The 21,668-nt window shown below is 33.7% G+C and overlaps 2 protein-coding genes across 2 annotated transcripts; both read right to left on the minus strand.

The window, feature by feature from the left end:
• Nucleotides 1–1,182: 1,182 nt before the first annotated feature.
• LOC132192038 (purple acid phosphatase 22-like) lies at nucleotides 1,183–4,500 on the minus strand. Its single transcript, XM_059607224.1, has 5 exons — nucleotides 4,216–4,500; nucleotides 3,806–4,097; nucleotides 2,170–2,738; nucleotides 1,998–2,086; nucleotides 1,183–1,593 (listed from the first exon to the last, which is right to left on the minus strand). The coding sequence occupies exons 1-5, from the start codon at nucleotides 4,363–4,365 to the stop codon at nucleotides 1,368–1,370; spliced, it is 1,326 nt and encodes a 441-aa protein (XP_059463207.1). The 5' UTR covers nucleotides 4,366–4,500; the 3' UTR covers nucleotides 1,183–1,367.
• Nucleotides 4,501–10,722: 6,222 nt separating this feature from the next.
• On the minus strand, nucleotides 10,723–15,133 carry LOC132161597 (purple acid phosphatase 22-like). The gene is made up of 5 exons (XM_059571753.1): nucleotides 14,979–15,133; nucleotides 14,601–14,892; nucleotides 12,414–12,979; nucleotides 11,762–11,850; nucleotides 10,723–11,197 (listed from the first exon to the last, which is right to left on the minus strand). The coding sequence occupies exons 1-5, from the start codon at nucleotides 15,129–15,131 to the stop codon at nucleotides 10,975–10,977; spliced, it is 1,323 nt and encodes a 440-aa protein (XP_059427736.1). The 5' UTR covers nucleotides 15,132–15,133; the 3' UTR covers nucleotides 10,723–10,974.
• Nucleotides 15,134–21,668: the final 6,535 nt, after the last annotated feature.

Below are 21,668 nucleotides of genomic sequence, written 5' to 3' on the forward strand. Positions count from 1 at the left end.
TATATACAAAAATAAAATTAGTATCGATTTAGTGTCACCAAAATATAAACAAAAGAAAATACACAAAATATATTTTTGTTTCTTAATTGATTTTAATTTTCAACTCAATTACAAATTAAACTAGAACATGACAGTTCTTTTAATCATCAATGATTAAATATTTCGTAGCAATTTTTCAATATTCCATATACAACATCAAAGAATAAAGTCAAAAAGTCATATTTAATTTTGTTGTAAAGTTTAGTTTTGACAATATTAATCGTTGAAAATACTGGTTCACCGACTAACGCCCAATTTGACGATCAAGAGCACGCTGCAGCTGAGGTGAGAATAGTATGCCACCACGAATCCACGATTCCACATGTGAATCCCGGAAGCAAAGAGAGAAAAAAGTAAACCGCCAACCTTTTTGGCTCACATTTTCCTGTCGAAAAGTGACTTTTTCTTTTCCTTATTTATGATACTGCCAGCAGAAAAGCGTTGTAGAGAGAAGGCAGAGCGAAAATCTGGTGTGAGTAAAACACAGAATGGAAGCGAAGATGCGGTTATGCAAGATAACGACTTCTGCCGCTTCCGAGCAATTTAGAGTTTCACACGTGCCTTATAGCCTAGAGTGTTTACAGGGCCAAGTCTCTTAATGGGCATGGGCCATATTATAAGAGGTAAACCCCGCCGATTAAGAATTGACATTCTCGATCTAGTCCAACTAGTTTACCCCTCTCGATCATTTGGAGGGACATTAATATTGTAAATTGCTTAATAATTAGAGAGATCGTTAATCAGAAAAAATTACAAAAACACGCAGAGATATTGTTATAATATTATATTTAATATATTACGGGAATATAATATTGTGAAAATATAATATTCTAACAGATATAAAGCAGGCCTCACAAACTTTGATTTTTTATTTTTATTTTTTTTCCTTTCTGTCTAAAAAATAACTTAATTAGAAGTAAAAATACTACAAGCTGACAATTTTATTACAGTGTATAAGATTCACTTTTTTAATGAATCTTAAAGAACTAGAAAGCCCTAATTACAACAAATGATGGTTGACTTGACTCCTAGAAATAGAAATATAGACTGAAACCGTACTTTTATCTCATCATTATCTTTTCTTGCTAACGTAGCAATAACGTTAATCAATCTTTTTGATTAGCCATTGTTAAAATAAAAAAATAAAAAAAAATTAAAAGCTGATTGATACGATCACATCAACGAGATGAGATAATTATAAAATAAAAGCGTGGTTTCTGCATTACTCATTTTTTTTTACTCTTTCAACCTACAAAGAAAGAAATCGGACTGGAGGGTTTCAAAAGAAAGATCACCCTCAAACTGTATATATAGTCATGCAATCGAATCTATAGTTCTTCCTTAAAAGACGATGATAATCCTTGGTCGTCCACATCCCAGCAGGCTTTGGAGGTGCTTAAGCTTTCAAACCAGACCTGGTCTGCCACGACTGAGTTGGAGTCATTGTTGCGTTGCCATGACCAATGTGCATGTGTCTCGTTTACTATTCTCAGCCGTCCATGTCCAAAACTTGCCTCTCGAAACAAGGAAAGAGGGGAAGCAGGGTCCTTGAAACTACATGCCAATAATTTTTTATGATCAGTTGACTATGTATTGGACTAGCTAGTGTGAGCAATTTGGAATGAAGAGTTGTTTCAATCCAAGCTGCTCACCTCAAGGGGAATCCACAATAATTTAGAGTATGTTTGGTCCGAATATCGCATGTCCAACAAGCGTTTATAAACAAAATTACAATCATTTTTTTTTTTTTTTGGCATACCACGCAAGAGAATATGTTTCTAAGAATGCACGATTTTAAAGACGGAACCGTATTTTTATAAAAGCAAAAAAAAATTTACGTTGAATTGTATTTTTAAAAATCAAAATTTCATTAACTTCATTATTATTTTTTGAAACGGGACGTTTTGAAACCGCTAAACCCTGGAAAGCTATTGATGAAAAGCTTGATGAATACTTACGTTAATGCTAGTCCTTCTCGGTTCCCTCCATCACCAATGGTGACATACAGCGGACCACATTGATTCTCCTCCTTGTTGTAAACCCTAGTCTGTCATGCATATATATATTATTATAAATCCCAGTGAAGAGATAGAAAACCATGAAAGTTTGAAGGACTGTCAATGGACTTACGAATCTTTCATACGCATGAACATGACCAGAAAAAACGACGTCGGCGCGTGCCAAATACAGCAACTCTTCCAAAGATTTTCTCATGCTTTCTCCTTCACCTTGATGGGCCGTGTTAGTGTTATACCACGGCGCATGCAAGAGCACAACCACCCACGGCGTCTTTTTCCGGTCGACTTGAGCCAAATCCGCCTTCAGCCACTTGTACTGAGACGATTTTGCGTCAAAATCAGCATAAGATCCTAGCATTATAACGTGAGTCCCTGCAACGTCGAAGGAGTAATACAAATTTGAGGTGGATCCACTCTCTTCGTACGGCATCCGCCACCGGGCATTGTAGGAGGTGAAGCCGTGGGGGTGGATGATCGGGAATATCTCAATCTCGTGGTTCCCTTCCGTCACCATCCACGGCCGGCGAGTCGCATATGGCTCGACTAGGCGTCCGAACGAATCCCATAGTGGCTGTTGGGTATCGGCGTAGGATAAATCGCCCGGCAACAAAAACACGTCGTAGTCCTCGCTATCAACATGTGCTAGGGTTGAGGCTGTCCATTCTGTTTGTCCCAAGTCTCCTGCAAACAAAAAATACCAAATTTTCCCATATTAGGAAATTCATTGAAAATTATATGTTGTTTATTTTATAACAACAGATTATTAATTAATTGACTAAATCAATTATTTCTTATGGCTTAATTTTTTTGAGATAATTGGTAATTTGTTAGATTATTTTTGAGGCTGGACCTTTGTCAATTGTTTTGGGTCAGTCTCGAGGCTTTGTGTTATCTCTGGCCAGACTCTTGTTTGAGTCGTTTTGGATTCGGCTTTCGTGCACCTATGTCTTAGTTTTTTAAGGGCCCAGATATTTTTTTTTCATCTTATTTGGGCTAATATGCCCAAGTTGCACTCCAACTACTGTGTCACATATGGGGCAAAGATTTCCGTAGTAACCTGATTGAATTCCCATTGGAGTTTCGGCCATAATTGATAATACCCATCTTTTCAGTATAATATTTTACAAACCAAATTTTTTTCTGATATTATATGTTAAATTTGGTTGGATTTATTTATATATAGAAAAAGAGAATTTATTTTAGATGAAATCTCAAAGACTTACAGCCAAGCTGTACTTACAGTTTGTGCTAAGATTTAAAAGTTGAAGCATGAAGTAAAGTATCCGAGGTAGGTGTGATCTAAGAGTTGAAGAAGTAATTTCAGATGCAAGTATATATGCCAATATATAGCACAACAAGAACATGAGTCACATGACAATGCAATTATGCAAGACAAGACACCCAACTTCATGCAACCTTTTTTTTTTTTTTTTTCGTTTTCAACGAGTAGTGTACACTCTTTCCATATATGACGGCTAGCTTTGCTTAGACTTAAAGCACTAATTGCCAAACCAACTCGTCCAGAATGTTTTAAATGAAACACCAGTACTGCGTGGGTCATTAATTTTTCACATTTCAACTGTAGATAAAATACCTACACCGTCCATAATATCAAAGGAGGTTAAGTTTGAACTGTATAATTTAATGTGATGACGAGTTTTTAACTTAAATTTTTGTGGTAAAGCTCATATTGCAATCTCTGCCAAACTTGTTAGCATCATAAATGGAAAATTAAGTTCAAGACTTACCCACAACTGCAAACTCAATGGGAAATCCGGAAGGAGGTGTACGGAAGGAAAACTCCGGGCCGGAATCTCCACACCTGTAGAAATAGGTGGTGCTGGGCTTTAAGGGTCCAATCTTAACGTGGTGGATCTCGCCGGAGCTGTAAAAGAAGTACTTATACGATGTGTGTTCGCCGGTCGCCAATGCATTGTAATTTCCCGGTGTTTCTCCATATTCCACGATTGACTTGGAATGTTTGGTATCAGTAACCCACGAAACTCTTATATGATCCTTCCCCGCCAATGAAATATGCACCTAATAAATAATTGATTAAAAATAAGTGAGCAAATATATATATATATATATATGAACCAAAAGAGAAATATATATATGTATATATATATATATATGAACCCAAAGAGATTGAAGAGACCTGTTGGGGATCGGCGTCCGACCGGTTATGTGGAGTGAATACCATTGGGCGAGGAGGTTGCCGAGAAAGACAACCCTGTGATTGTATGAGACGAGGGAAGAGAAGTATGGTTACGAGGAGAGGGAAAGCGCGTAGGTATAATTTCTCCATTGTTATTGAAGTGTGGCAAAGGAGTCAGATATGATAAGATGTCTGCAGATTTCAGTTCTATATATTTATAAGGAGAAGGAGGAGAAAGCGGGTTTTGACGGTTTGGAAAATGTACATCATCAGTAGCTAGCTAGATTGCAATGGCGTCAAGGAAGCCCACTTTAATGGGAATCATTTTTGGATATGCTTGCAGCAATTAGCCCATGACCACACAAAATAGCTGGTCGATTCTCTTGGCTTTACTCGCTAGCTAGCTAGCGGCTTAAAGGCTCGGCTTCGCTATATATGAATCAAACTGTTTTTTTTTTTTTTTTACTAACAACTTATAATTTAAAGAAGAGAAATAAGAATTAAGAAGAGACTTAGAAGAATTAAGGTTGTTTGACCTATGACTTATGTTTACACATCAAAACTTTTTGATGATTATATATTTCCTTGATAATTTGATTATATACAAAGTTTGCTTTATAGGAAAGGAGTATGAACGGTTATATATGTTTTTTTAACTTTTATATTAACAATTATAATTATAATTTTTGACGCTTGAGTTATTGTAACTCTTATCTATTAAGCTCTTGTAACTTTTGTCTTAATACATTCACCTCTACATTTTCTCATTTAAAATATTGTAATAAAACATATGATTTTCTTGGACTCTCGATGGCTACACCTACTCCTGCAATTTCTTGAGTAATTTCGCAATTTCTTTTGATTATTTTACCGGATAGAGACGACACCATATATAAGGACTTATTGTGATTATTACTTATTAGAATATTACGAACCTGCCAAAAAAACTTGTCGAGGAAACGACAGACTGAGTTTTGCTTTCTGGTAGATGCCCAACTAGAAGTTTCCTTCGCATCCCGATAAATTATTTTAATTTATTTAAATTATATGATGTGCAAATACAGTATATATACTCAATTAGATTAGAATAAACTGAGAAGGAACTAATTGCCTTATATATTCTAAACTTTTTATCATGGAGCTAATTAATTTCCTTGATAATCTAAATTTTTTCTCACTAAATTATTTTGAGAAAAGTTTTGTGACAAATTAAGATTTTGGATGATGGAAAAAAATATCTGTTGGAATAGGCAACCCATTTGAAAACATGGGTGGCTCTATTCATGCGTTCGGATGGGATTTGAACTGTCTAAATACCTGTTCATCGAGGTCGGTTGATCACTAACTTAATTTGGAAGAAGTTTCGTAGTGGCTCACGGCAAGTTCTCCCATATATAATGCTTTTTTAACCCATGAGTGGTGAGAAAAAGAGCCCGAATTGGCATGAGATAGTCGGTCGGGAAAGCTTATTTGCACAAACCACTTCAAAGAGGAAAAAACCAGACTTCAAATGGAAAAATTAATTAATAAAATAGCTGCTAATTAATTAAATCTAACATGTAAAATTAATTGCAATTGCCTCTAAAATTAGCTGCAAGTGAGCCACTCATGAAACTATCAAACATATTAATAATCATAATTGCCTTAAAGAAGGCAAAACTTCACAGATTCAATCGAATTAGAATCGTTTCTATTTCATTTGAACTGGAGAGTGAAGAATATCCAGTTAGTTATAGTGGAGGGGTATTTTTGTCCATTCAAAAAATAAAAAAACAAAAATACCCTTCCACTATAATTAACTAGATATTTTTCTAGTTCAAATCTGTTCCCACAAATTCAGTCTAATGGAGGCTGCAACAGTCAACAAAAGTAGCTCACAATTAACTCATCTTCCGTTCATTTGAATTGAATAATATCCTGTTAGTTATAGTGGAGGGGTAATTTTCTCTTTTCACTTTTTAAGAGGACAAAAATAGCCTCCATTATAATGAAGTGGATATTCTTCATTTAAATGAAATGGAGAGGATCCTAATTCCAAAACCAACACCCATTACATATTCACAATCATATATTTTGTGATGGTTTAATCTCTCTCCTTTACATGTCAATAACAATATTGCTAAGCTCTTTTGTTTGTCCATTTAAAGCTTGCATTTTGCTAAATTATTTTTCTTGTTAAATTAAAGGAAGCAATATTGAAAACAGTAGGTACTGACCTCGGCCTAATTAAGCCTTGTTTTCAAAAGCTAGCCGATGGAGCTGAAAGGAGATGAGACTCTTTGGTTGGAACTCTAGGTTACTTTGGATGATCGATGTTTATATTTTAATTAGAAATGATGAACTTCACACGCTTTTCCTTCCATTTTCCCAAAAAATTTCAAAGACCCAAACGCAGGGTTATTATCTGCATGCATGGACCATTACAGATGGCTGGCGTCAGTGGTGACTCTTTGAATTAATCAAGCTCGAAACACTTTGTCACTACGTACCTACCACTTTTAAATCAACACTCCAGCACCCAGGCGGCCAACAACCATAATGGTTAAATTTAGGGTTAATTAGAGAGAGAGAGAGAGAGAGAGAGAGAGAGAGGGAGGGGCTGTGACGTGCATCACATGGTACTGGGAACGAGAGATAATTCTGAGTCAAATGTTGTTGTTGTGTCATAACTCGATTAATTAACAAGAAGAGTTTAAAGAAGTTCAATGCCAGCCTTGTTCGTGCATGTGAACAAGTAATTATATATAATTAATCAGCAGAATATCCCCTAGAATCTACTTTTGGGAAACACATAACTACAGGAGCTTTTGAATTCACCCAAAAATACTAGCAATTTTAAAAGTTTTCCTCTTATATCACAAGCTCAATTCACTTCATTTTTTTAGAGACATAAGAGAAATTTTTTAGAATTATTCTAAAAATACATATGAGAGTGAGCTACGTTTTATCGAGTAATGCTATGTATCATCTTTTTGTCCTTTTATTTCTTAAAATTGATGAGACTTTTAAAATTACCATCGAATTTAAGATGAATCACTAATTTGGTGGATTAATTAGATGGGGAACCACTACATAATCAGCGATCGATTAGGATCTATTCAGAAATGTATACTTAATATTGCAATTTCTTCAAGAAAAACAATAATAAATTATTAGAGTAAGCATAAGGACAAGAAATTATTGGAATTATAGTTTAAATAAGAGCATTTTGTCTGACCAAGCAAACAAAAACTTGATTCGACCAATCAACTAATTATATTCTGATTGGTTGTTTATTTGGTAATAATTAAAGTACAATTAAACTGGGTTGTTTCATCCCTCAATAATCATTTATTAGATTTATATTTTATCAAATATATATATCGTTGGACTACATAATCCGCTACATGATCTCTCCAATATCATGTTCACCAAATACTAATATAGTCAAACTAATTAAAACTAATCCATCTAAAAAATGTTTAAAGCTATAATTTTATGATATTTTAAAATGGATTAAAAATATGAGTTTGAGATTAGATATATAATAGATGTCGGTTAATATATATGTAATAATGATCAATGATGAATTTGACAAAATATTCAAAGAAAAATTATTGAATAATATAATATTATGAAAATTAAACAAGATATAACTTGAATCAATATTCAACTTGATAAATCTTATATAATAATAAAGCAAGTTGACATTCACACGTGTTTGCCTTTATTTTTATGAATAATAATTGGATAAACCTTTCTAATAATAATCTTCGTTTCGTTGTATACATTATATTAATAGACAAAAAGTACAATTTTATTTGTTCAACTTATTTTTGCATTTTTTTTTTTAAACCTATGACTCCATACATAAAATGTGCCCTAAAAGTGGATTACTATATATATATATATATATATATATATATATATATAGTTTACATTTTGTGGTTGTAGTGATCCTTTAGAACATGTGTCTCCACCTTGCCATAAACCGTGCATACGGAAAACCTCTACATAAATTGGGCTTAGATATCAACTAATTAATTAAGGACTATAAATAATTTGTTTCTTACTAATTTCCCCGTCTTCCCGGTATGGGACAAAGATTAATATATGCAGCTTAATTCCCAGCCAAAATGATAGAAAATGAGAAAGAGAAGTACTTCCGTGAGGTATAAGACAACAGGCTTGAGAGCTAGCCAATGATTCATGAGAGTTTGTTTTTCTTTATACTTCTTCTGCCATCGTTGACAAAAGACTAGGTGATGTAAATTCCCTTGTCCGCATGCAATGGGAACTTGTTACTCATGAAGGACTCAAAAATTGAGGGAGAAGAAAGAAGCTGAAATATATCCAAAATAAATTTAATTATTTTGTTTTTCGATTAAAGTGTTTGTTCAAATTGAATACGATTAAAGAAATTTATGTAATCAAGTCTCAACAATTCAAACCATCCCTTAAACCAGTCTTTATCGAGATTGTTATGTCAATATTATAGGATAAAAATGAAAGATTATGTCGTTATTCCTTACAAAATAGAATCACCGAAAATTTCAAAGCGTCCACGTGGTGGTTTTGAAAGAAGATTTGTCCTTTCTTTGGCATGACAAGTGTAAGTAACACAAGTTGATCGATTATCTTGCCGTACTAAACTAATGAATTGAAGCAAATTGTCAAAGTTTATAGCTAGTGATTAGATTCTACGTACTAACTTGCACATATTGAACGATGCAAACGTGTAGGTATGACTTCAATATCATTATATTAATTAGGAAAACGTATAATTGAACAATTTCATTTGCTATATATCGTTGTCTATTACTATCACCATTATTATGTGACGTGAGTAAGACTAGCGGGCCGGAAGCTTTATTCCAAAGACAAGAACCTAATTAAAAAGTCATTATTTCATAATGGTAATAATAAGTGTGCAAATTTTTCTCACTAATTCTCTTATTCAATCTAATCTATTATGGTGACATGTATGTGATTCTTACATGCACTTATGATAATCATATATATTTTGAACACATGTTAGTTTAATAAACTAATTTTTTAAAAAATAATAATAATAATCTTGTTCTCCAATATCATGTTATGGTGTGTGATTTTGTCAGAAGGTTTTGAACACGGAATTACATATGGATTAATGTCGTAAGTTGTTTCAAAAAAAAAAAAATGTCGTAAGTTATTTGTGGAAAAATACAAAATAATCGAGATTTTACAAAATAAAATAGAAAAGTACGAATAAAGAAAAGCACTTGCCTTTTAGAAAGACAAAGATCGAGTCATATTATGTCCGAACGAATAAAATAAAGCCTATTTTTCTCTTACCAAAATAAATAAAGCCTCGTACGTTCTTATATTCTTTTCCAGCGTAACACTTGAAAATAAAATAAAAAATAAAAAAAAAAAGCACCGAAAAATTCCCTCTATCACGAGAAACATGAGAAGCTAGCATGATAAAGAACGCACCGAAAAACTTTCTAGCTCTATCTGCATTTCTGTACGTAGAACCTCGAGGTGCACGTAGCGTGTGAAATTCCTGTGTTCTGCTTTAATATGGCCAACATGCAACACATGTGAGTAGTGGTGAGTTGGATCGAATAATACGAATAATGGTCGAAATTCGAATCATTAAATTAAAAAATTTTAAAAATTGTAATTGTCTTAACCAAATAACCGTTGGTGTACTCTTTTTTTTAATTACTTTTTACCCCATGAACTACAACGCTTTAACACTTTCTCAACATAAACTATCAACTATGACACCTGACATCATCAAACTACCATTTTATGACAAAAAGCTTCATTCAGTCAGTCAAATGGGTTAAAATTGATGGTCAACTGTCATGTGCAAATCGTGTGCCATTTTAAAAATTTTTCTTCCACTTTTGCCCTCACTTCAAACAAATAAAATTAATATGTTTAGGAGGGTATAAACGTCATTTTCTAGGTCTAAAGTGAGGGCAAAAGTGGAATTTGTTTTTTTTTAAATGGCACATGATTTGCACATGACCGTTGACTGTTAATTTTAACCCCTTTGACTAACGGAATGGGGTTTTTTGTCATAAGATGATAGTTTGATGTGGTCAGGAGTTATAGTTGGTAGTTCATAGGGAGAAAGTGCTAAGGCGCTGTAGTTCATGGGGACAAAAGATAATTACCGATTTTTTTTAATAAACTGTATGTTGGTGTACTCATTCATGTCTTGACTACAATTGTTTGCTTATATAAATTTCATTTTTGAATTTTCTTCCTAGTAATAATAGTTGAAATAATGATGATGCAGAAATTTGAGTGAAAGCAAGCTAGAGAGATAAAGAACACAAAGATTTACGGGTGGTTCGGTATTAGACACCTACTTTTACCACTCGGAATATCCCTAAGGGTTACATTGTACTCGGTGCTCATTGACTTGATTTGTCTACAACACAAATGTCCATATTTATAGGGTAATGTTTAAATACAAATATAATAATCAAATCACAATATTTGATTACAATCAGCCCATAAATAGAAAATATTTGGTATCAACCTAATTATGGAATATATAATATTTTTTCTATATTCTGACAATGATAAACAATTGAAACTGAACAATGAATTAATAAGAATATGCTATTAATTAAGGTTTAGACATTAATTAAGCACTTAACCTGGCATGGAACATGCATCCACGCAAATTAGAAGAAATTATTTAGAGTCTCATCCTTCAGTTTAAGTACGTACTGTACAATAAGATTTGGAGAATGATCATGCATGCATGTATGTGTGAGCTTAGAGTTCATCATTAGGAAATGATGATGGTGCTGCTTGCTTATCCCAGCATGCTTTAGATGTGCTTAAGCTTTGTAGCCAGACTTCATCAGCCACAAATGTGTCTAAGTCATTGTTGCGTTGCCATGACCAATATGCATGAGTTTCATTGACTATCCTCAAGCGTCCATGGCCAAAGCTTGGTTCCCGATACAACGACAGAGGAGAAGCAGGCTCCTCATACCTGCACATTACAATATCATACATAACTTGTAATTGTCGAGAAATATTAGAGGCCGGGGAGAAAAAAGTAGTTTTAGGGCCTAGAAATTCAGTCAAGAGACTTGAGCGAAAAAACAAAGCAAAAAAGGTCTTGGCCTTGCCTCTTGGGCTTGAAGTAGCTAATGTTGCCCATTCAATAGGATGGGCAAGGACGATATGTGGACCGTGGAATAGGGCTGATAATTTTTGACTTAATTTGCTAATTCTATATGAATTTAACACAAATTAAAGTTAACTTAAATAGTCCTATATTCATAACTCGACACAATCTGAATAAAATACTCAATGACACATAGAGGTGGATTACCAAGGCAACCCACGAGTCTCACCTAGCTACCTCAATTTTGTTTGAAATCAAAGCCGAATTAGATCATCAACTTGGACTCAGTTTAATTTGAACACCAAGTTGATCATCTCTGGCCAAATTTTTGCCTTATTAATTGAAGGCAATGAAACTTGGCGAACAATGAAGTTTAAGGATCGTATACAATAGTCACATTAATAGCTGAAATTCAAGAGTACTCACTCTAGTGCAAGTCCTTCGCGGTTTCCTCCATCACCAATAGTAATATACACCGGACCGCATGGGTCAACCTCGTTATCATAAACCCTAGTCTGCAACACATTGACAGTAGAATCCAAATCAATAAAAAAATAAAAAATAAATAAAAAATTGTATAAATACAGGTATATAAAGTTGAAAAAGGTCACACTATTAGGGATTGGGATTCCTCCAATTAGATTGTCAAAATTTTTCAAAAATTTAGGCAGCTTAAAATAGGGAGTTGTGAGGTTATTCCTAACAATTCTGCCTAGATTCTTAGCATGCAATTCCAAAAAATTAGAACCAAATCAACCAATATAGGACCCACTCGACTCAGTAGATGGGTGAATAGCTCGAGACTTGTTCGAACAGATAAACCTTATAAGGATCACTCTCTCTCATTTGCTTAATTGCTAGTAATCTAGGTAACAAAATTATTGAAATTTCTATCTTGAGCAAAAGGCCTAAGAATGCGATTCTTGAAACTGGTAAGACCCGCAACCCTTTGCCTTAAGCTACCTAAATTTCATAGGGCAGCCTAATTTCAGGATCTTTGTCCACTATCATATGCTTAATTTTTAGCCTATTGATTGAAGTATATACAGCACAGAGAGAGAGAGAGAGAGTGACTTACAAATCGTTCATATGCATGAACATGCCCAGAAAAAACCACATCGACCCGTGCCTTATACAACAACTCTTCCATTGCCTGTCTCATGCCTTCTCCTTCACCTTGATGGGCTGTGTTAGTGTTGTACCACGGCGCATGCAACAGCACAAGAATCCATGGCGTCTTCTTCCTATCAACTCGAGCCAAATCTGCCTCAAGCCACTTGTACTGAGCCGAACCAACCTCAAAATCCGTGTAAGACCCTAACATTATAATGTGAGTCCCGGCAACTTCAAAAGAGTAGTATAAATTTGAGGTCGATCCACTCTCTTCGTACGGCATCAGCCACCGAGCATTGTAAGCCGTGAAGCCGTCGGGGTAGTTGGGTAAGTTCTCAATCTCGTGGTTCCCTTCTGTCACCATCCATGGGCGGCTGCTTGCCTGTGGCTCAACTAGCCGTCCAAATGAGTCCCAAAGAGGTTGGTGGCCGTTAGCATAAGATAAATCACCGGGTAACAAAAACACGTCGTAGTCGCTGCTATCAACATGTGATAGGGTTGATGCCGTCCATTCAGTCTGTCCCAGATCGCCTATAAATCGAAATAATTTAGTGATAAGTATATATTTTCACTAAATTACAAATATAATGGGATTGTTTTTATGAAATTCGGATAGTTTAAGAGAGAAAATTATGAGACCCACCTGCTTAGAACGTGTTTTCTCACATTTTAAGTTTCTCGAATGAGGTAGACCCTTACCCTCCTCTTTTGTCCGAATTTTTATGAAATTCAGATAGCCTAATAACATTAGGCCTCATCCAGTGTCAGAGAATATGAATTTTCAACAATTTTCTATCTAAATTATTAAATACAAATTGTAGAGGGGTGGTCGGACAGCCACCCCCTATCCTATGTTAATGTGGTGCATCACCTCTATCTATATATTTTTTTTAATTAACAAGTTAGCTCTCAATGCCTGAAAATTGAAGTACTTGTTTGATGTGTTTTGAAAAAGAGAATAACTTTTATACGGGTGTGGCACAAACTTACCCCTTTGTACGTGCCCACCAATGAGGAGTTGACACCTCAGTATAAAACATATAATAATTAGAAAGGAAAAAAAAAAAAAAAAAAAAAACCTAGCCATCTGATTATATCAGGTTTAATTAATTAATTTTTTAAAAAGATAAATTAAGAGGGTCTGCAGAGGGAGGTGGGTGCGGCTCACCACCACCCTCGACCATCTAGGGTGGCCCACGGCCACCCCTAAGCCATGGCCCCACAAGCCACCCCTAGGCCATGAGGTGGCTACGTGGGCCACCCTGGCCAAATCTAGGGTGGTGCACGGCCACCCCAAATGTAGTCGGGGTGGCTCGCGGGCCACCCCCACCTCGATCCCTTTGGTGTGGCTGCCGGCCACCCCAAGTGGGGGAGGGGGTATTCAGTGAGAGCCACCCCTTCTATTTTTTTCTTTTTTTAAACAAATTTAATTAGTTTTTTAAGGTTTTTATTTTTATTTTTTCTCATATTTGGTATGATCATGTGTGGTTGTGCTTTTTTGCTTAAGATTAAATTTAGTATGATTGCTTAGGTGCCACCTCTAGATTGGTGGGCACAAAGGGGTGGATTTGTGCCATACCCTTATAGAAGTTGCTCTCTTTGAAAATATTTTATACTTTTAATTATTTGTAATAGTTTTTAGAAGAATGTATTTTTAATTTTGACAAAAAAAAAAAAAAGTATTTTCGAAACGGTTACCAAACAAAGCAAGTAATGCTACAAGTCCTTTTTGTGTCTTAAGTCGATGTGCCTATTAAAATCATCATTGAGCTTGTGATTGTTCATTATTGGATTTTGATCAAATGTGATTTTAATAGCCACATCATTCCTAAAGGGACTCAAGAAGAACTTCTAGAATTACTCAAACAAAGCGGTACAATTCTAAGAGTAATTCTAGAAAGCTTACTTGTATCCTACTAAGAATAATGTAGCTATTAAAATTACATTTTGATCAAAATTCAATAATGATCAAATGATCAATCACAAGCCCAATGGTGATTTTAATAGCCACAACATTCTTAGTAGGACACAAGTAAACCTCTTAGAATTACTCTAATTCTAATGGTGAACTAGTACTTCTCTTCCAACTAAATAACTATATTAGCTTATTCAAAAAAAAAAAAAAAAAAAAGATTAGAAAGTCACGACTTACCAACAACGACAAACTCAACGGGAAATGTGGAAGGAGGTGTCCTGAAGGAGAACTCCGGCCCTGAACCTCCACACTTGTAGAAATAGGTAGTGCTGGGCTTCAATGGTCCGATTCTGACATGGTGAATCTTGCCGGAGCTATAGTGGAAGTAAGTGTACGATGTGTGTTCGCCCCTTGCCTTCTCATCATATCTCCCATTTTCCGTTCCATATTCCACGATCGACGGTGCGTGTTTGTCGTCAGTAATCCATGTAACTCTCACGTGATCTCTTCCGGCGAGTGATATATGAACCTATAACATGATTGAACATGGCCAATAATACACACGTGTACGCACGTATATGGTTGAAATTAAAAAGACGAGAAAATGGAACGCACCTGTTGGGGATCGGAGTCAGATCGATCATGACCGGTGCGAATGATCTGCCGAGGATGTTGACGGGAGAAATCATCGTCCTGTGATTGCAGGAGTTGAGGGAAGACGAAGATGGTCAGGAGGAGAGGGAATAAGTGGGCCCACATTTTCTTCATTGCTGCTGTAATTAGCTAAATTAAGGAGCCCCTGAGAAGAGGCAAGGGATATAAGAAGAGTGTGATTTGTGGGTTCGAGAAAAAAATCAAAAAGAAAAATAAAGGATTGGAAATGCGTCAAGCAATTGTCCACGGCAGGCATCTTCTTGGATATGCTTGCAAGAATAAACACCCAGAAATTTGTTGCCACTTTCTTCCGCAACCGGCTAGCTGAATTTGGCTCAGCTTGGCCTGAATCAGCCTGGGTTTCTACTTTCTAGAGTAAAATAGTGTTGACTCTCCAATAGTAAAGCGCGCGTCCAATACTACATGACATGCTAGACATTTTCTCACTTTTTATTTATTTTTTCTCTCACTTTTTTTATTTTGTTCAATTTCTTTTGAGACCTCACTGTCCAAATAGGTGTTGGGCAGTTCAAAACTTATTTATGCAAGTGAATTCCATGTGTTATTTCATAATTGTTGTGCAAATTGACATGAGATTCGATCGCTTGCCCACTAGATAGGTAGTTGAGCAGTTCAAAACTGATTAATTTGGTAGGTGAATCTCTCTAATAATTTAGAGAATCAAAACCCCTCCCATAAGTGCCTTAAAATTACAACATGTGGCTTGAACTCGTTTTAAAAAAAAAAACTAAACCGGTTTTTTTAGGCATAATTTTGTAACCGATTTTTTAAGAGTAAACTGATTTTTTCTTAAAAAAAGGGGCTATTAATTAGCATAATTGATTGCGTTAATTATATTTCAAGAGTTTTCTATATATAAATTATTCAATAAATTAAGTATTATTAATATATGAATCAAATTATTATGTATTAATTCGTTTAGTCAATTTAATATGTATATTAATATGTTTAGGATTCTCAAAAAAAAAAAAAAAAAAAGACTTTTTAAGTTAATTAGTGTCATTATTTGCGTTAATTATATTTCAATATAATTAATTGCGATGAGTAATTCCAGAAATCCCTCTTGTGTCCTTCCCATAATGATGTAGCTCTTAAAATTACTATTTGATCAAAATTCAATCATGATCAATCACAAGCTTAATGGTGATTTTAAGAGCTACATAATTTTTGGAGGGACACAAAAGTGACACATGAGAGACTTGTTGCATTACTCCTATAAGATGGATGTATTATTTTGGATTTCCAAGAGTGCCAAGTTTGTAATTTGAGTTTGAGAATTTGATCTAGGTGTAATGAGATATGGGTTGGTTTGGTTTGTGTGTTGGTAAAGAATTTGTAATTCATATCATTAATTACTTGTAGATTTTGTACATTCTTTGTGAAAGTAGACATGCATCATGCATGGAACAAGCCAAATTACATTAATTAGATCTTGTTGTTCAATATGAATATTTTTATTTTATTGCTTGTAAGAATGTTCTTTCTTTTGTCTTAAATTCTACTATATTATAAGGTTAAATTACCAATTATTTTAAAAGTTTAATTCGAAAAATTATTAATTTAATCAATATTTTAGTAAAGAATGATCAGAGGAGGTGGGAATCAATTAGTGAATACTTAAACATCATTAATGTCAGCGCACAAATAATTAGCAGTATGAGTGACGAGGATATCCGAAGAATGTACTACGAAGAAAATAAAATATACAAGGAAGCCGAGAATCTGCTTTGACAAACTCCACCGCCCTACAAATTGGAGACAGGCTACGTGTTGGAACGTAGTCCTTTCTGGGTTGGATATGATAGGACATCCGGAATCCATTGCAATAGCCAATAACGAAAATAAATTATCTTTTAATAATAATAATTCGATTGTCTCCGCTCTCAACAACTAATTCAACATCTTCAAGAGATAGTTCTGCTGTAGATCACGTCTTATGAAGTAAATGTTACTAGTTCGAATCTTTCTCCTTCTTTCCTTATGTAGATATATTAAAAAAAAAAAAACCAATTCAGCGCTACAACTTCAATTGCATTTGGGTTAATATCTCAGTCTTATCAAGGGATTTTGAATTTTGGATTTAATAGATAATGGGGATGGCCCGGATGGGGGTTGATAAGTATATAAAATTAAGAATACAAAAGAATATGATTCCATACTAAATGGAATATTTACAATATTTCACTACGAAATTAAATTACAATGTTCAACCTTCATATCTCCATCTTTCAATTGATAATTATCAGCAATAAACCTAGTCTTTTGAACACCATTAAAACTCAGTTAACATGTATATGGCTTCTACAATGAAAAAGTGTATATTAATTCTAGAATTTTATGTATTGGAACGAGGACAAAGGCTTTGAATTTTTTTTAATTTTTTTTTTATACGTCCACACAAGAGGGAGAAATGATTTTAACTAGTGATCTCGACTTTATGAAGGGTAGTCTCCAACTGATTAAGCTATCCCTTATAGATTAGGACAATAACTTTGATTGATAGTAAAGTCTTGACTCAAACTAGCCAAAAACAAGATGGGGGATCGATAAAGTTCTTAAGCTTGGGCAGATTTTTTTTTTTTTTTTTTTTTGCGATATCTCACGTCACAGAAAAAGGGTGAAAAAATATGAATAACGCTATTCTTCATATTAGATTTTCATGCACTAGCTTTACACTGGTTAATGTGACAAGTTTTAAGTTACTAAACCAGTCACATTAATTGCTGTAAATATCAAATGTGAAGAATGACATTACTTAAAAAAAAAAAAATGATAAAAGAAAGATTTTGTCATATATATATATAAAAGGTCCGAAAGCTACACGTTTTGGTAAGTGTTACGTGAACACGTGGTTGTCTTGCTGGCCAGAGTAAGGAACTGGTTGAGAGATAAGTTCTCAGACAAGTTTGTATATATACATATAACGCTTTGAGGATGACTTGACGATAGGAATTTTTAGGGGTGAAAGATTTATTTATATATTTACAATTTTTGGTAATTTGAGGATTGAAAACATTTTCAGTTTTTTTTTTTTTTTTTGACATGTCCACACAAGAAGAGGAAAGGGATTTGAACTAGTGACCTTCACTTTATGAGGCATAATTTCTAACCGATTGAGTTACCTCTCGGGGACGAAAATATTTTTCAATTGAGTAGTAGTTAAACTGTTAAAGGAGTATTTAGACTTTTTCTTAAAAACAACTTAAATACTTTTTGTTTTTTTTTGTTTTTTTTGTTTTTTATTAAAAAAAAAAAAGGGGTAAAGTCCACGTACCCCCCTCAAACTACCACCCAATTGATAATGTCCCCCCCAAACTTTCAATTGTGACAATATCCCCTCCAAACTACTAAAACATTGTCAATGTCCCCCTCAAGACTAGCAATAAGACAAAAATGCCCCTATAGATTTCTCAATAAGACAAAAATACACCTATAAATTCAAAAAAAAATTGATTTTTTTTTTTAAAAACGAAATATTGTAATTTAAAAATAATATTTAAAAAAAAAACAATTTTTTTTAAACAAAAATTTTTTATTTTTTTTTAAAACGGAAATTTTTATTTAAAAAAAAAAAACTATTTTTTTTATTTAGTTTTAAAAAACAAAAAAATTCATTTTATTAAACGAAAATTTTGTTTTTTTTAAACGTAAATTTTTATTTAAATAAAATTATAAAACAAAAATAAAAATAAAAAACGAAGATTTTCAATTTTTATATTAAAAAAAATCGAAATTTTTTAAAATTTTTTTCTTAAAAAATTGATTTAAAAAAAAAAAAAATTGGCCAACATTTGGATTTTTTTTTTTTTTGGTTAGTTTTAAGATTTTTCTAGAAGTTTTAGTTTTAGTGTGTTTTTTTTTAATTTTACTAAGGGTAATTTCGTCATTGGGGGAACATTGACAATTTTTGATAGTTTGGGGGAGACATTGTCACAATTAAAAGTTTGGAGGGAACATTGTCAATTGAGTGGTAGTTTGAGGGGGGTTATGTGAACTTTCTCAAAAAAAAAAAAAAAAAAAAAGAATTGAAGGTCAAGCCACCCTGAAATTAAAAAATTAAAAAATTAAATAAAATAAAAAATAGAGGTGACAAACCACTTCCGTGGATTGGCCAAATCCACCCTTATAATGACCAGATTTTTTAAATCTAAAGTATACTTAATTACCACACTTTTTTCCTCAAGAGATAGCTCAATCGGCTGGGACCACATTTAACGAAGTGAAGGTCACTAGTTCGAATCCTCCTCCCCCTCTTATGCGGACATATCAAAAAAAAAAAATTACCATGCTTGTTTGTTGTTTCCAACCAGAAGAGATCTTTAATTTCGGGTAAACTGAAACGGCAACGAAGAGTCGTTTTCGGAAAACTGTCAGCGAGAAAAGAAAAGCGCTGTACATGACACCAACCGCATGAGACGCCTGAACCATGACGGAAACTTGCAAACACATCTACATCAGTCTGCCCAAAAAACCTACATATAAATATAAAAATAGTAAATAATTTTTCATCTTTGAAATCCAAGCGTATGAAAGATATTCCATCACAAACAAACGTGGTTTCTATTTGCACCTTCTACGTGTCAAACGCTCATTCATTATTATGTCATGATTGGGGATGATTTGCGTAATTCGTATATAGCTAAGCGACGCTTGTGTTGAAATATTTTCAAAATTAATATTTATCGATATTATTTTGTGCGTTAGAAATTCTCTAAAATAGAAGGTTTTAAAGAGCATTAAATAAAGACAATATCTGATTATGACCATTCATTGTTTCTGACTGTTAAATTAAGAGTTTAATTTCAAAATTATCTCAGGAGTTGAGTGGATAATTATCTCTTACTATTCAATTATTTTTAGAATTCTTTTATGTATTTTTAGAATATTATCAGAGTCTTAATTTGTCTCTTGATAGAATAGAAAAATCTGAAGTTTAGTAGTTTTTTACTGTAAAATCAATTATTTTTAGAACTCCTCTCTGTATTTTTAGAATATTATCAATCTTAATTTGTCTCTTGATAGAATAGAAAATTTTGAAGTTTAGCAATTTAATAGCAGTTTTTAACTGTTAAATTGATAGTTTAATTTCAAAATTATGTCCGGAGTTGAGTGGGTAATTATCTCTCATTATTCAATTCTTTTTAGAACTCTTCTCTGTATTTTTAGAATATTATCAGAGTCTTAATTTTTCTCTTGATATAATAGAAAAACCTGAAGTTTAGCAGAAAAAACCTGAAGTTTAGCAGTTTAATAGCTTAAATGTATTTTTAGAATATTATCGAAATTTTAATTTGTCTATTGATAGAATAGAAAAATCAGAAGTTTAGCAGTTTCTGTTAAATGTATTTTTAGAATATTATTGGATTTGTGTCTTATAGAATAGAAAAATCTGAAGTTTTTTCTGACAGTTAAATTAGCAGTTTTGGTTTATGCAGAAGGCAATTAAACAACAAAAGTTTTCTAACTCCATTGTATCCAGGAGAAATATTTTATGCTATCCTTTTGCAAACCATATCTAGTAAAGACAAATAATTTCTTAAGAAAAGTGTGTACGTTGGACACAACTTAGAAACAATTTCGAATTTATGTATTTGCCTTATTTCTTTTACAACTATACTATATATATACGAGGAGGCGGTGCATATAATATTATATGAGGCAGAAAATTTGAGTTCCATTTTCTCTACATCTGAAGGTCGTTTATCTTGGAGGGCTGCGTGAGTAATTTACTACTAGCGCCATCGCCATGGGTGTGCGGGGGCGTGGGCTGTTTCTAACGTTTGCAGTACTGGCCGGAGCCTTGGCCGGATTCTTCTTTGGTAGCGCTTACTCATACAACCGTCCGGCTATGCGCAGGTCCCTCGTGGAGCGTGTCTCCAAAGATATTGATCGTGATTCTCCGCAACAGGTATCAAATATTCTGTTTCTTTCGATCACTATATTTAGCGTCTTTGTTTTTGGTATATGTGAATCTTTTAGAGCAACAATTTCTGTGCTGGGAAAAATATTCCCCATGTAGTTTTCTGCATGAACATGACAGCCGAGAGTCCGACAATGAACGTCGGCGGCGAAGGATACGATACAAAATTTCAATAGCAACCTAAGTTTGTTGACTTTAAGAGGATGATCAAAACCTTTTGTCTCCGAGTAGATTACCAAATTAATCTTTCATCGATATTCTTACTAACTCTAAAACTATATATATATATATATTAATTAACGTTCTCTTGTGACTATTAGAAAATGTTTTCCTTGCTCTATCTTTTCTTTGTTTTTTTGTCCCTGTCCTATGTTGCAAACAAATGTTATGTCTCTTAAAATATTTTATCATTTTTGTAATAACATTTTCCCATTGATAATCATGAATATAAAGAATCATATGTAAATTATAATTAAGGAAAAAAAGGAATGATGTTCCAAATGATTGAATATTCTTTGCACCGGCGTCAGATGAAGCCACGAGATTTGTCTAAAACGTCGATGCATTTGGCCCGTGGCCCTGTTTTGTTTGTAAAGGAGACAAATGAGGAAGATATTTTTCTCTCCCATAAAACGAAAAATTAATAAAGGAAAAAACAAAAACTGTAAAATTCAGTTGAATATCCGTTGACATGCGACTATGCGAGGATA

This window comes from Corylus avellana, chromosome ca9 (assembly GCF_901000735.1).
Source record: "Corylus avellana chromosome ca9, CavTom2PMs-1.0".
Classification (NCBI taxonomy): Eukaryota; Viridiplantae; Streptophyta; class Magnoliopsida; order Fagales; family Betulaceae; genus Corylus; species Corylus avellana.